Source organism: Trematomus bernacchii, unplaced genomic scaffold (assembly GCF_902827165.1).
Source record: "Trematomus bernacchii unplaced genomic scaffold, fTreBer1.1, whole genome shotgun sequence".
NCBI lineage: Eukaryota > Metazoa > Chordata > Actinopteri > Perciformes > Nototheniidae > Trematomus > Trematomus bernacchii.
The window spans coordinates 2071512-2085678 of record NW_022987899.1 but is presented as its reverse complement, the minus strand read 5'-3'; the positions used below and the strand labels follow the sequence as shown (position 1 = coordinate 2085678).

General features: G+C 43.6%; 1 protein-coding gene across 15 annotated transcripts in view; it reads left to right on the top strand.

The window, feature by feature from the left end:
• Positions 1-9362, top strand: part of mecom (MDS1 and EVI1 complex locus) — a 165402-nt gene extending 156040 nt beyond the window's left edge. For all 15 annotated transcript variants that reach the window (XM_034114607.1, XM_034114600.1, XM_034114603.1 and 12 more), the window contains 5 exons: positions 1578-1747; positions 2621-2765; positions 4805-5050; positions 5137-5344; positions 7550-9362. In XM_034114607.1, coding sequence (XP_033970498.1) covers positions 1578-1747; positions 2621-2765; positions 4805-5050; positions 5137-5344; positions 7550-7684 — 904 coding nt within the window. In that variant the 3' untranslated portion in view covers positions 7685-9362. The remainder of the gene's footprint in view (positions 1-1577; positions 1748-2620; positions 2766-4804; positions 5051-5136; positions 5345-7549) is intronic.
• Positions 9363-14167: the final 4805 nt, after the last annotated feature.

The window sequence follows — 14167 nt, the reverse complement described above, 5'->3', positions numbered from 1 at the left end:
TCTGAGCTGTTATAAGGGAAGAGACAGTCCAACAGCAACACGTCAGCTCAATATCATCCTCCTCTCTCTCTCCTGCCAGCGTCCCTCCTCCTACCGTCCTCACTTCCAAGCATACACACTCTAAAAAAGGCTAGTCAAGAGTCAGATTTGCACATTAAATCCCGAGTGAATCACTGCTTTCATTCAGCGTATTCTCCGTCAGACGGAGAGATAGAGAGATGTATTTCAAAGCAGCGATGGATGTTTTCCCAGAGAATTCTTGTCTGCAGTTAGGACCGACTTTATGGGTGTTTTCGTGTGCCGTAAAAGCCTGGAGTAATTATCCTGCTGCTAAATAATTTGCCTGATGAAAAATGGTGCCCGTAGCCAGGGTGACAGGATAAAGTGGGGGGGGGGTTGGGAAGCTGGGCTGGTTAAACAGAGCGAGGAAGGGGAGGAAGTTTGGTGAGAAATTGGGGTGATGAGGCAGATGTCCCGGCAGCTGTGGTCATTTCTCTTGTAGGAGGTCAAAGTGATCTGCATGCCCTCTGGCTACCTTGCACAACTGTAGTATCATTTATATACTGTCCTATATGTTAAATATGTTATGTCTACATTTCTGCTGCTGTAGTATATTATGTTAGTACTTTATTACACCTTTTAAATATTTTAATGCCTCAACACTTAAAATAATTTCCAAATTTGGGATGAATAAAGTATTTATCAATCTACTTGCTGCATCAAGTGCTTACTATCGTCACAAAAATAGATGTTTTTTGGGGAATAAAGTTGGCAAATAAGTCAAAAAGATGCAGAAACTTTACTTATGTGAAACTTTGGTTATAAAAGCCCTCCCTTCCCAGGTGCTGCTGAAGTAACAATGCAGCATCAGTTTGGTACACATGTAAAAATGAATCTTGCACATTTACTACATGTGGATAATGAGTAAGCGCTGGCCAGCTCTGCTCTGCTTTGTAGTTTCTAAGGTGGAGGAATGTTGGCCCAAAGCTTGGCTGACCACAGGGGAGAGAGAGGGAGAGAGAGAGAGGGAGAGAGAGAGAGAGGGAGAGAGAGAGGGAGAGAGGGAGAGAGCAGGCCTCTCTGCCCCGGCCTGATAGCCTGCTCTCCACACGCTGGCATGCCATTAAACATCACCGCTGTATTGTAATTTTTTTTGTGTGGAGATAACCAGGGGGGTTCCCGAGGGACAGCCAATCGAGCGAGCTAATTCCAGTAGAAGAAAAGATGTAATCTTCTCGTATAATTTTGCATGAAGAAACTTGGCAGGAGGCTCTAATTTTGCAGGGCTTCGACCGAATCTGCTGCGTGATTATTTAGTGAGAGAAGAATGCAGTTTTATTGCGCTGGCTGGAGATAAGAGGCAGAGCTGTTTCACCTTAGACAAGCTCCTCCATCATGTCTGGGACTGTGGGACCGCATGTGTGTGTGTGTGTGTGTGTGTGTCCCATTATGTTTCCCACAGACCAGACCACAGGTTCCTGATTCATTATGCAGTACAGTTGGACTTATGACTCGCAGCTTGTGTATTTTTTGTCATTTCATAATTGCTTTAACTCAAAGACTTCCTTGTACTTCAGGTGTAAATACTGCGACCGCTCCTTCAGCATCTCCTCCAACCTGCAGCGCCACATCCGCAACATCCACAACAAGGAGAAGCCCTTCAAGTGCCACCTGTGTGACCGCTGCTTCGGCCAGCAGACCAACCTGGACCGCCACCTCAAGAAGCACGAGAACGGAAACCTGTCGGGTGAGACGTCTTCATCAATTCGATTATCAGCTGTTTCAAGTCTTTTCCCTCCTTGTTTCATCAGGGAAAATCCGAGCTCCTTTGCATATTAGTTAAACGTATTTATAACTCTCGCTGCTGAATCGTATAAAACATAATTTACTCCTAATTGGAAACCCTTTTTTGAAGCTGGAAATGTTGATGACATAAATCTGTCATCTACCTCTGCAACAGCACACAGTATTTCTTGAATGAGCTGCTTCCATCAGCAGCAGCGCTCACAGGTTTGACAGCTTGCTTCACTCTGACTCTGAATCAGCAGAACAGCAGCGACACACTGCCAGCAGCCGAGAGGAACACTCCTCAGAGGAGGGGTCCGCTTAATCAGACACCTCTGCACAAACACAACAACGTCACAAAGATAATATTCAGGAAATGTTTAAACGGAAAAGCTGTTTTAACATCGTTTACTGTACATGATAAAACGACAAAGATACCTCGACAGCTCCATCATTAAAAATGTATATTGTGTGGCCAATCATTGCCAAAACCCATTTAATGAAATGTCACATTTTCGGTCATCCTTTAAGGTTCTCTAAGGCTCTTAAAGATACCAAATATGTCATAAATGATTCCACTAAAATGTACATAACATGACGCACAATCAAATATTTCCATATGACGTGAACGGTCTCTATCACATTTTTATATTTCAGTCATTCAGTCAATATATTACACTATCATAGTGACATACTTATGGAAAACAGACAAAACTGTGTGTTTAAACACAGTCGTTATAATTTATTTAACTTGAAAATGTGCATTTAAAATAAATTGATTCAATATGTATTATGCTGAAGAGTCAGAATCAGAACTGAGTTTTTCTCTCTGCAGGCACTGCCATGTCGTCCCCTCGCTCTGAAGTGGACGGTAGCGGCGCCATATTGGAAGACAAAGAAGACTCTTATTTTAATGAAATCAGAAATTTCATCAGCAACACGGGCCAGAGCCAGACCTCCCCGGACCCCTCAGAGGAAGGGTGAGCAGAGCCAGACTGTCTTTTCTTTTCTGATCTGATCTCCATCTATAGAGCTACACTGGACAAGATCATTTCACAACAGAGCCGGCCAGCTAACCAATCAGAGCAGGCTGGGCTCTGGTTTCAGACAGAGGGTGAAAAGAGGTGCTGCAGCACAGGCAGTATGAGAAAAATAAAGAGCTTTTGAACATTAAAGTGTGGGAACACGTCAACGTAGAGGCACTAAACTCAAATATGAACCTGAAAATGAGCAGAATCAGCAAGTAATTAATAAACAAGTCCTTTTGAAAGTTGTTCTATATGTTTCAACTTTTGCTGCAGTTTTGACCTCTATACACAAATATAATCCCACAGCGGGGATAAACGATTCCTCCTGAAAAAGTCCCAGTCCTTCATTACTGCATGTTGAACTCTTGCCATAATTAGGACTTACAAAGCACTCTCAGGGCTTGAATAGGTATGAATAATAGGTCGGCTGCTATCAGCTCATTTTGGAGATTTTCCTACCACCCAGCCGGCCCCTCGTTAATGATGACATCATGCTCAGAGCTCTGGAGTGGAGAGCAATCATCTGCGATGTCATTTAAGATAACGGCAGGAGCTCCTTATATCAGTTGCCATTGGGCCACACGTACGCAACAGATATCTGTGTGTGCATGCAACTACGTCTGAGCATTATGCAAATAAATTCTTGGAGCTGCGATCAGGTCGGATAGCAGCTCTGAGGTCTGCTCAGGTCTCCGTGTTTGTTTTCATGTGACTCCAGTTGGTGTGATGGCAGGGCAGATTGTGAGTCTGGATAGAGATCTCGGGTGATTGTGCAGAAGGCCTGTGAGAGCAGGACCGGGGGGGGGGAGAGAAACAGGGAGGGGAGGGGGGGGGGGGGGTGCAGCAGTTAGCCCGGCACATCTGGAACCAACATGTCTGCCTACAGGAAGAGGGTAGAGGGGGTGGGGTCAAAGGGTCGCCCCGTGTTTCCTTTCAAAGTGCTCCGCTCCTGACTACTTCTGATAGATACTTTATCCCCAGCAAATTACCACGTTTGAAAGCGTAATTAGCGAATCTGTTTTCTTAATCACAGAGCTCCAGCTCTCTCTCTTTAGGAGCCGCTCTCAGCCCTGTAAGCTTCACACAGTACGAATACTGAGGCACCTTGTCGGCCACAAACTCTCCGTCCCAGCGGGGGCTCGGTGGAAAGCACTTTATTATCAGCTGCGGATAAAGAGGATTTAAGATAGATACTGTATGTGCTTAATCTGTTCATCTTCACTGCACGCTCAAATGCATCCCTTTCACATCCAGTGCAGGTATCCTGTTTAAAAACATCCTATAATTACGCGGCGATGTGCTCGATGTGTTTCGTTTCCTATCTATCTTCTCCTTCCACGTCCCGTTCCCAGTCCGAAATCCTTTGTGCAAGAAAACGGCATTTTTGAGAGCTGACGAAAGACGTCCCGGAGTGTAATTAGTGAATCAGTCTGAATGTGGTTCCAGATGATTTACCAAATGGTGGTTTCCTGTGCCGCTGAGACAGAGGGACAGATTAAGACTCCGACAGTTTGGATAGCTCGCCCTCTCTGCCTCCGTGGGGGAAGAGGAATGGGCCGGTTGGCAGCGCTCTCATAACTCTGCCGACAAATGGGGCTGTCAGCTAAATATTTTGCCTATTAGATGAATACAAGATAGTAGAGAAAATAAACAAGGAGAGAGGCGAAGCACTCCAGCTAAGTGCTGCAGCGATCAGCGCTGATGTGCCCAAAGGGGCTCCAGACCAGAGCCTGATGACAAACAGGAATCCGGCTCTCGGTCCCAGACCCTGATCCTTCCTCAGATCCACCTCTGAGCCCCAAAACATTGTTTGTGTATGTAGAAAATGATTCTCACAGGAACAAATACCTGTGTGTAGTCTTCGTTGCTATGACTTACTATTTACTTTACATCACCAGAGGAGTTTCCTAGTAACTTTCTTCAATGTACAAAAACATCCTCCTACTATTTTATGAAGCTGTATTAATCTGATCGTTGTATTTGGTGCGCAGGTTAAACGGCGGCCCATTCGAAGGAGAGAAGCCGCTGATGGCGAGCCGCGGGTCACGTGACCTGGAAGACGAGGAAGCGGAGGATCTCGGGGCTGATGAAGAGGAAGGAGAAGAGCCGGGCAGCCTCCCTGGGAAACAGGAAGACGAGGCACTTCCCAGCAGCCTCGCTGACGACATCATTCAGGACGAGATGGACTTCAGCGCACCCAACGACTTGAACCTCAACTGCAAAACCTCTCCTCGGAGGTACGTTCGATCAAACTAAGAGATGATGATCATGTCATAAGTGTCTTGAAGTGAGCTTATTTTTAAATGTTCTGCTTGACCTGCAGGTATAAAGAGGAAGAGGAGGATGAGGAGGAGGAGGAGGAGGAGCAGAGCTACTCAGCCTTGGATCATATCCGTCACTTTTCTGACATGCGCAAGCTGGATGAGAGCGAGATGAGCGACGGGGACGGAGATGAGGACGACGGATCGTTCGGCTCCCCGTCGCTCGCTGACGCTGTCAAACAGCCGCTCTTTAGGAAGTCTAAGTCTCAGGTAACAGAAACACAGACATATCATTGAGGTGGATAAAGTACTCAGATCCTGTACTTAAAGTGGACCTATCATGCTATATTTGAATAATATAGTGTAGGACCATACCTATATAAGGCATATTTATACTTTTTCTTTTCAAAATACCAAACAGATCATGCATTTTAGCCATGCCTCATTTCGCTCAATTTGCACTTTTTTAGCCCTGTTTTTGCAAGGGCTGATTCAGTGAGAACAGCACCATCTACAGGCCTGGCATATGTACTACAGCGTCTCCAGCGCTTTCGAACGGCAATGGCCGTGGATGTCTCCTCCTGATTGGTGGAGTTGGCCCAATAGCCGTAGCGCCACCGTCCTGACGTCAGGACAGTGTTCAAATCTGGATCAGTTTTTATCAGATCCGTTGCAGCCCCTTTTTTAGAGATTTGGGTATGGAGGAAAATAGAGAGGGTTGTGTTTTCTGACACTTGGTGAGTTCCCTGGAACACCGGGGACACATATTCATGTAGAAAAGAGATAAAATCCTGGCTGAGCAAAAACTTTCTCAACCTCAACGAGAGCAAGACTGAGGTCATCTTTTTTGGACCGCAACCTCCAGCCTCTCCGGTTGATATTCTGGGGTCTCTCAAAAAAAACATCCTCCCCTCGGTCATGAACCTTGGAGTGACCTTCACCAGCACTTTTAAATTCGACAAGCAGATCAGCACTGTAGTCAAATCCTGCTTTTTTAAAATAAGACTATTGGCTAAAACCAAGTCGTATTTATCTTTTAATGACTTAGAAAGGGTTATTAACGCCTTTGTAACCTCGAGACTGGACTATTGCAATGCTCTGTATGTGGGTATGGACCAGGCCTCAATTAAACGCCTGCAGCTAGTCCAAAATGCAGCTGCACGTTTGCTGACTGGCCACAAAAAGCGTGACCACATCACCCCTAGTCTGGCCTCACTGCACTGGCTTCCAGTTCGGTTCCAAATTGATTTTAAACTCCTTTTATTTGTTTTCAAAGCACTAAATGGGCTGGCTCCGGCCTATATAGCTGAACTCCTCGAGCGCTACACCCCAGCCAGAGCTTTAAGGTCTGCTGACCAGCTGCTGCTGATAGTGCCCAAGACCAGGCTTAAAACCCGAGGGCACCGAGCCTTCGCAGCAGCTGGCCCTAGGCTCTGGAACACTCTGCCCCTCCATGTGAGGTCGGCCCAGACCCTAGGGGTTTTTAAATCCACTCTAAAAACACACTTCTTCTCTCTGGCCTTCTAGTTAGAGCGGAGCACGACTTATTGTCGTTTATTGTGATTGTAGTAATGTGTTTTTATTACATGTACAGCACTTTGGCTCGACCAAAAATCGCTTTTAAATGTGCTATATAAATAAAACCTGATTTGATTTGATTTGATAAAAGATGTACAAAAGTGCATTTTGCATGATAGGTCCCCTTTAAGTAAAAAATGATCTTAAAATAGTCAATTTCTAAATGTTTATTTAGGTAAAAGTACAAAAGCATTCGCATCAAAATGTAAGTAAAGTGCAAAAGTAAAAGTCCTCATTATGCACGATGGCTATTTTCAGTAACGTAAAGTATTATCAGCCAAATGTTTCAAAGTATATATACAGTAAAAAATCTTATATTATCTTGTTTTTATCACTTATCAATAAATGTAATGGAGCAAAAAGTACTATATTGCCTCTGAAATGTAGCAGAGTATAAAGTAGCACAAAATGGAAATATTCAAGTAACTTTTCCAAATAATACTGAAGTGCGTCACATGGGTTAAAGTACATGTTTTCCTCCACTGCCTGTTTACCTACATAATGGACTTAAAATCACACTACATTTTAAATGCATATATTCAGTTTAATATTTAATATTCCATCCGTCACATACTTATGTATATATAATAACTTGCTTTATCATTTGTTATTGTTAATTTGTAAATTCAACATGTATATTTTCTTGTTTATTTCTAGTCTTTACATTTGTATTGTACAATGCCATGTCTTTTTATGCTGCTGCAACACAAAAATGTCCCTAATTGGGATCAATAAAGTACTATCTTATCTTATCTTATCTTATCTTATCTTATAATACAAATGTGCTTCTGGAGACAGTAACACACAACAACCAATAACTGAGGCAGTCAGAGTAAACGTTAACACAAATGTTTATTCCTTTTAAACAAAAAGCTGTAACCCCTGTCCCTCCCACAGGCGTACGCCATGATGCTGTCCCTGGCTGAGAAGGACTCCCTCCACCCGGCCTCCCACACCCCGGCCACCATGTGGCACAGTCTGGCCCGGGCAGCTGCTGAGTCCAGTGCCATCCAGTCCCTGAGCCACGTATGATGACACCCCCTCAGCGCTTCCCTTTCACCTTTCAACCCCCTAAAAACCTGACCTATGGCACTGGGAGCCCACTGCTGGGTCCACAGAGTGACTGCTGAGCAGAACCACGGCCCACCTTGACTGCTGAGCGGAGCCTCACACACCGAGCAGGGACCCCCAACACCTCCAACAGATAGAGAGCAACACGTCCCTCTGAGAATTGACTTCTTACACCAACCAGGATGATAGCAAAGATAATGATCGTGGTGAAAATAATAATAATAGCTGTATTTATTCTGCTGAATTTCTATGTTTTGCACAGCGAAGGCAGCTGGTGGACATGGAAGATGGATGTGCTGATGTATCAATGCTACACATTTATAGCCCAGCTCATAGAGAGGGAGGAGAACAGTTGATGTGGTCGTGTCTGTAAGACAGCCGGTCTCCGCCTTGTGTGTTTCACTGTGCGTAAGAGCCCTGACAAAAGCATCATTAAATCATATTACAAGAATTCCCCCTTTATTAACCCCCAGAGATCCACAGGTGTTTCTCATAAAGACATGTACTTGATGATAAAAAAAAAATGAAGGGTGGGGTTAGCAGCCTGGAATGAAAACCGCTCCATGTACGGACAGCGCTAGAGGCGGTTCAATATCACTGAAGTCACTGAAGAACAAATATAAAAAAAGTAATTGCTGAACTGAAATCAGGCCAGTTTCCCATCTGCGTTTTCATAGCTGCGTGTGTCTGCACAATCATAGCACTGTACACGAGTGTCTCTGTTCTCTCCATCTGCCCGCCTGCGCTATCTGTGAAAGGATATAAATAGATTGTCTTTTTAGTGGAAGAGAAGAAAACACTTTTACTGAAATAGTAGCCAGTGCTGAAGTTAATTGTTGTTCTGTAAAGGGCATATGTCTTCTTTCCCAATCCATCCTAGTCAGCCAACAATACCACTAAATAGCCTGAATGCTAGTCGTTAGCTACTCCATGCTCGTGTGTCTTTCATTTTTTAGACAATCATGATTTTGTTTCCATTTTTTTCGTTGGTGTTGTTGTTGTTATTTGCTGTTGTATGTTGAGAATTGTATTTATTTCTTGGCAAACTGTAGTTTGTTTACTGAATAGCACTGCTCTTAGCCCGGGTGAGAGGGGGAGTTTCTTCACCCGGGCCTATCCCAGAGTTCAATGGGGTTTGTAGATTACATTTGAGTGCCGGATAGTATTAAACATACAATTCACTCCTTATTCTTCTAATGAAACCGGTCGATGAATAGATATTACTTAGGGGTTTTTTGTTTTCTATGACAATTTAATGATTCAATTGTAAAAAAATAACCATTATAAAGAATGAGTAATAAAAAAAAGCCAGGTATAATTTCTTCATAAACGCATGATTGGTCTGGTAAGATCTGTATCTGACATTTTCTACGGTTGTCTGCAAGCTTGTGTGACGTTCGGTTCATGTTAATCCCTTGTGCCAAATTTATGATAAATAACAGATTACTTTTCATTTATTCTCCCGTTTTGAGGGACCAGATTTGTTTGTTTTTTGTCGTGTTTATAATCGATTTAAAAAAAAGTAATCAGCGAGTTGAGGTACTTTGTTTTAATGCTTTCTACAATGTAACTGTTATGCATTTCAATTCAATACTGTGGGAGGAACAACTAAGAAATAAAGGACTACAATGTGGATTGACATGTCTGCCATTCTCTCTTTTATTCCTCCCCCATACAGTCCTTCTGGCTGCCCATCATTTTGGCCCAAACGGAGATTTATTCTAAGAGACATGAGTCAGAAAACCACCTGGCGCTTTCTTCTGGCGCTCCCATGGCCTCCAAGAGCGAGAGAGAGCCTGAACTCTGCTCCTCTGTTTTCTTCAGTGGCTTTGGCTCGCATTGAGAGAGAGGGAAGGAGAGAAAAGGCTGGAGAGGGCTTGAATGTGGTAGTGGGAGCGGAGGCAGGAATGTGTCCTCTTTATTTGTGTCCGTTTGTGGGGCATGATGGATGAGTTGGGTAGATGTGATGACCTGGCTCATCGCTCAAACGCTCAATAAGAGTCCCATCCTGCAGCAGGCCTCCCCATCCGGCCCCCCCCCCCCTCCAACACTGCTGCCAGCCAACGTGGGCGGACATTGTGGCTGCGAGGGGCGGAGGTTCAGACGCTCCATTGTCCAGGTTTTTTCTTGGGTGGGGGGGGTTGAGGTGGAGAATTGGGCATGACAGTGAAGATGGCTGGCGCTGACACTCCACATTTACAGTGCTGCTGGCACCCTAATGGATGGGGTGTTTTCTTAAGGCCTGTCGCCGGCCCTCGGGGCTCCGCGGGGCGTCCAGCTTTGATGAGGTCACGGGGGGTCGGGCAGTGTTGATGAGGTCAGCACGGGTCGTCCAGCTTTGATGAGGTCAGCTGCAGCGACGGTAGTGATGGTGCAGGCCGGGGCGTTATAGAGTGGGAGGAGTGATAATGCTTCTGAGGTTTGCCACCTGTACTAATGTGGACTTGTTTATATGATTATGTGAAGTGGTTAGTACGATTACTTGTTTCACTGAGATTGGTGAGGAACTGAAGTATCTTAATCCTGCAGTTACTGATGTTTTGGTCACTTGAGGCAGGAGCCAAAGCTGTGAACACAACAGTGACACATCTTCACCATACATTTAGTATGCGTTTAATTGCTTATATACACATCCAGCATTGTTTTGGATTCTGTTAGTTTGATTTAATATGGAAGAAACATTAGCATTGTGACATTAGCATTAGCATTGTGACATTAGCATTATATGATTTAATATGGAAGGCAAGGCAAGGCAAGTTTATTTATATAGCACCTTTCAACACAAGGCAATTCAAAGTGCTTTACAAAAAATGGAAGACATTAAGAAAATGGCATTTAAAATCAGTCATTAAAAAGAAAAGATAATAAAATAAACATTAAAAGAAAAAATACATGGATAAAAGTTACAGTGCCGTTTAAGATGTGAATAGTTCAATTAAAAGCGGCGACAAAAAGAAAAGTCTTCAGCCTGGATTTAAAAGTAGTAAGAGTTGCAGCGGACCGGCAGGTTTCTGGGAGTTTGTTCCAGATATTTGGAGCATAATAACTGAATGCTGCTTCTCCATGTTTAGTTCTGACTCTGGGGACAGAAGAAGAAACGTTAGCATTGTGACATACCCATGAACAGATGCAATACATGCTCAAAACACAGTGCTACTGTAGGTGTGAAAACAATAAAGTTTGTGGTTGCAAAACATCCACTGCAATCCATCCCTTTCACATTGCACGTATAGAATTGATCTATTGATAATGCAAAGGATATTGTTTGGTTGTCAGTTTTTATCCAAAACTTGTTAAGCACAGGCCAAGGGTGATGCCAATAAGACTTGAAGCAAAACTGAATCATCAAATTGTGTTTCACTTTGCTAGATAGCTTGATGGACCCTTTGGTGTAGGTCTATGCTCTTTTAGTCCCCTTCTAGTAGCAGTCTATTACTTTGCTTCATCATAGTGATGTCATTTATGCTCAATGTAAAGCTGGGGTTCAGATTAAAACGCTTATGCTCTTGGGTTTGTTTCCCCTTTGCTGTAGTGAGTTATATGGGTTTGAGTGCATGTCAATGGTCTGCAAAGGCTCAAATGAATGTTTCTCATACTGCACAGGCAGTAAATACAAACATGAACATGAAGAACTGCATAAAACGTCCCCTTTACACACGTTATAAGATCTTTGTTCTCTATTAACAAATATAGAACACTTGTGTCTCCCCCTCTACACGGCGCAATGAACAATGTAAGCATATGTCCAGCAAGCTTTTAACAAACCAGAATTATACCTCGACTACATAGTGGATCTAAGTTGGCAGCAGGATGTTGCCACCACCCCTCAGCGAGCAGCCACACCCCCCCTGCAAATCAAATTGCCCATGTAATTACATCACCTACATAAAGAACTTCCCCTCAGACAAAAGTCCAAAGGCACTGCCTCTTGAAAGAACACCAAAATATTATGAATAGCCCTAATGTCATTGTGTGTGGGCAGTGGAGGGGACCCTGTGCTGGTCCGATCCGTGTTGATTAGCACATGCCAACGTCACCCATGTATCCTCTCACACTTAATCAACACGTTGGGACGAGTTATGGCCGTCATTAACCCAACGCTTCTCATAAAGGGCTCAGTGTGTATGGAAGTGTGGCGGGCAAGACCTGGGAGTGTGTGTGTGTGTGTGTGTGTGTGTGTGTGTGTGTGTGTGTGTGTGTGTGTGTGTGTGTGTGTGTGTGTGTGTGTGGGCACACTGTGGGCAGCGCTGGGTGAAGCTCACTCAACTAATGGTGCAGCTGGCAGCGCCTCAGCTTCCATCAGAGCTCATTACGGCTCCTGTTCAGACTCTCTCTCTCCTCCCCTCCTTCTCTCTCTTTCCTCCCCTCCTTCTCTCTCTCCTCACTCCTCATCAGGGGTGGATCGTAACAGTGTACATTTACTCAAGTACTATACTTAAGTACAATTTTGAGGTACTTGTTCTTTACCTGAGTATTGTCAGCTTTATGCTACTTCATACTTTTACTTTATTCTACTCCACTACATTTTGGATCCAACATTGTACTCTTTACTTCACAACATTCATTTTAAAGCTTTAGTTTCTGGCTAACTTTTAGTTTTAGTTTAGTCAATTTATAAATAAACTTTGACATATAATTAAAGGTTTAAAACCAGCAGCTTTATATAAAGCACTTGCAATTAGCTCAAGCTGTGACAAACACACTAACACATGAATAACCACAATCCAATCATTAATAATATACAATTCTGAAATGGGCCCTTACGCAAAACAAATACTTTTACTTTTGGTACATCAAGTAATACTTTTGTACTTTTTCTTAAGTAAGATATTGAAAGCAGTACTTTGACTTGAAACTGAGTATTTTTTCAATTTAGTATTGCTACTTTTACTAAAGTAATATCTGAGTACTTCTTCCACTGCTCCTCACCCCTCCCTTCCTTCTCTCTCTCTCCTCACCCCTCCCTTCCTTCTCTCTCTCCTCACCCTTCCCTTCCTCTTCCTCTGCCACCCGTCCTCTCAGCCCGTGTGGCATGTAACTGCCCCCTCGCTGCAACATGCATCACCCCCGCCCCCGCCCCCCCCCCCCCCCATCACAGCTGGCAGCTCTCTCACTGATTGACTTGGCACCCGTGCTGACTCAGACGCCGGGGGAGACATTTTTCGGAGAGGGAGGCATGGATGGGCGAGGGAGTGAGGCCTTTAAGGAGGGGGGTGTAGTGAGGGGTGCTTACTAACAGTTGGCACAAGTGGGAAGTCACCAATCATCACGTTTTTGTTGTGTTAACAATAATAGTAGCACCTCCTCTGTCACTGTTCTTTTATTCAACTAATCAAGTACGAGTACAGACAAGAGAGCAGAGTTAGCTGAAGCAGGAGGGCGAGAAAATACCCCCTGTGAGTTATTAAATTACATCAAGCTGACACTTTGGTCTAAAGCGACTTACAATAAGTCCAAATAAAGATGCAAACTCAGAGCAAGCCAAACCTTTGGAAGGTAAGGTTTATTTATAAAGCACCATCAACACAAGGCAAATCAAAGTATTTTACAAAACATTTTAGGAGCATGAAGATACAGCGGAATCACATATAAAATTACATTTAAAAAACGTGTAAGTGATGGTGTATTTGTTTCAAATGGGCTACATTTTATTTTTATTTTTTAGTTAAATGGAGTCTTCCAATCATATAATATCACCCCTGGTAAAAAATTAAAAGAAAATCAAGGCAATCTAACAAAAAACATTACATTACATTATTACATGTTACTTGTTAGACGCTTTTATCCAAAGCGACTTACATACTCAATACTGTGGGCAATCCCCACAGGAGCAATTTGGGGTGAAGTGTCTTGCCCAGGGACACAACGACATGCTGACTGCAGTGGGGTTTGAACCTGTGACCATCTGATCCGAACACCAACGCGCAACGCACTGCACCACACGCCTCAGAACATCATGATAAACATTCTCCAAAACTTAAAAACAAATACAAATAATAAAGACAATAGGCCTACTTTCAAGTCCACAGGGACCAAATCATCAGCGCAATACCAAAAACGAAAGTAAAGAAAAAAGTAACGTCTTACAAGTACATAAACAAATCAGAACAATGCATCATATTTAAATCATCCCTAAAAATAACCCTTTAAAAGTCTGTTTTTGTTTTACTTCAGTAACACTTGTGTCACTGTTACTGAGTGTGTTTGGACGCAGGCCTCTCCTTCTCTTCTTCTCTGCTTATATTCCTGTTTCTTCCCCCCTCTCCGCCTGTTAGAAAGCAGCAGAGTTTTAAATTGTGGTTTCCTTCTCTGTTTATTTTTCTCCCTGCAGGCTACGGGTCATTAGCGTTATTGATGGACACTCAGAGCGGCGGGGCACATGGTTTTAATATGACGGGTCTAATCAGGACAGGCGTGGTGGCAGAACATCTTGGCGTCTGTGAG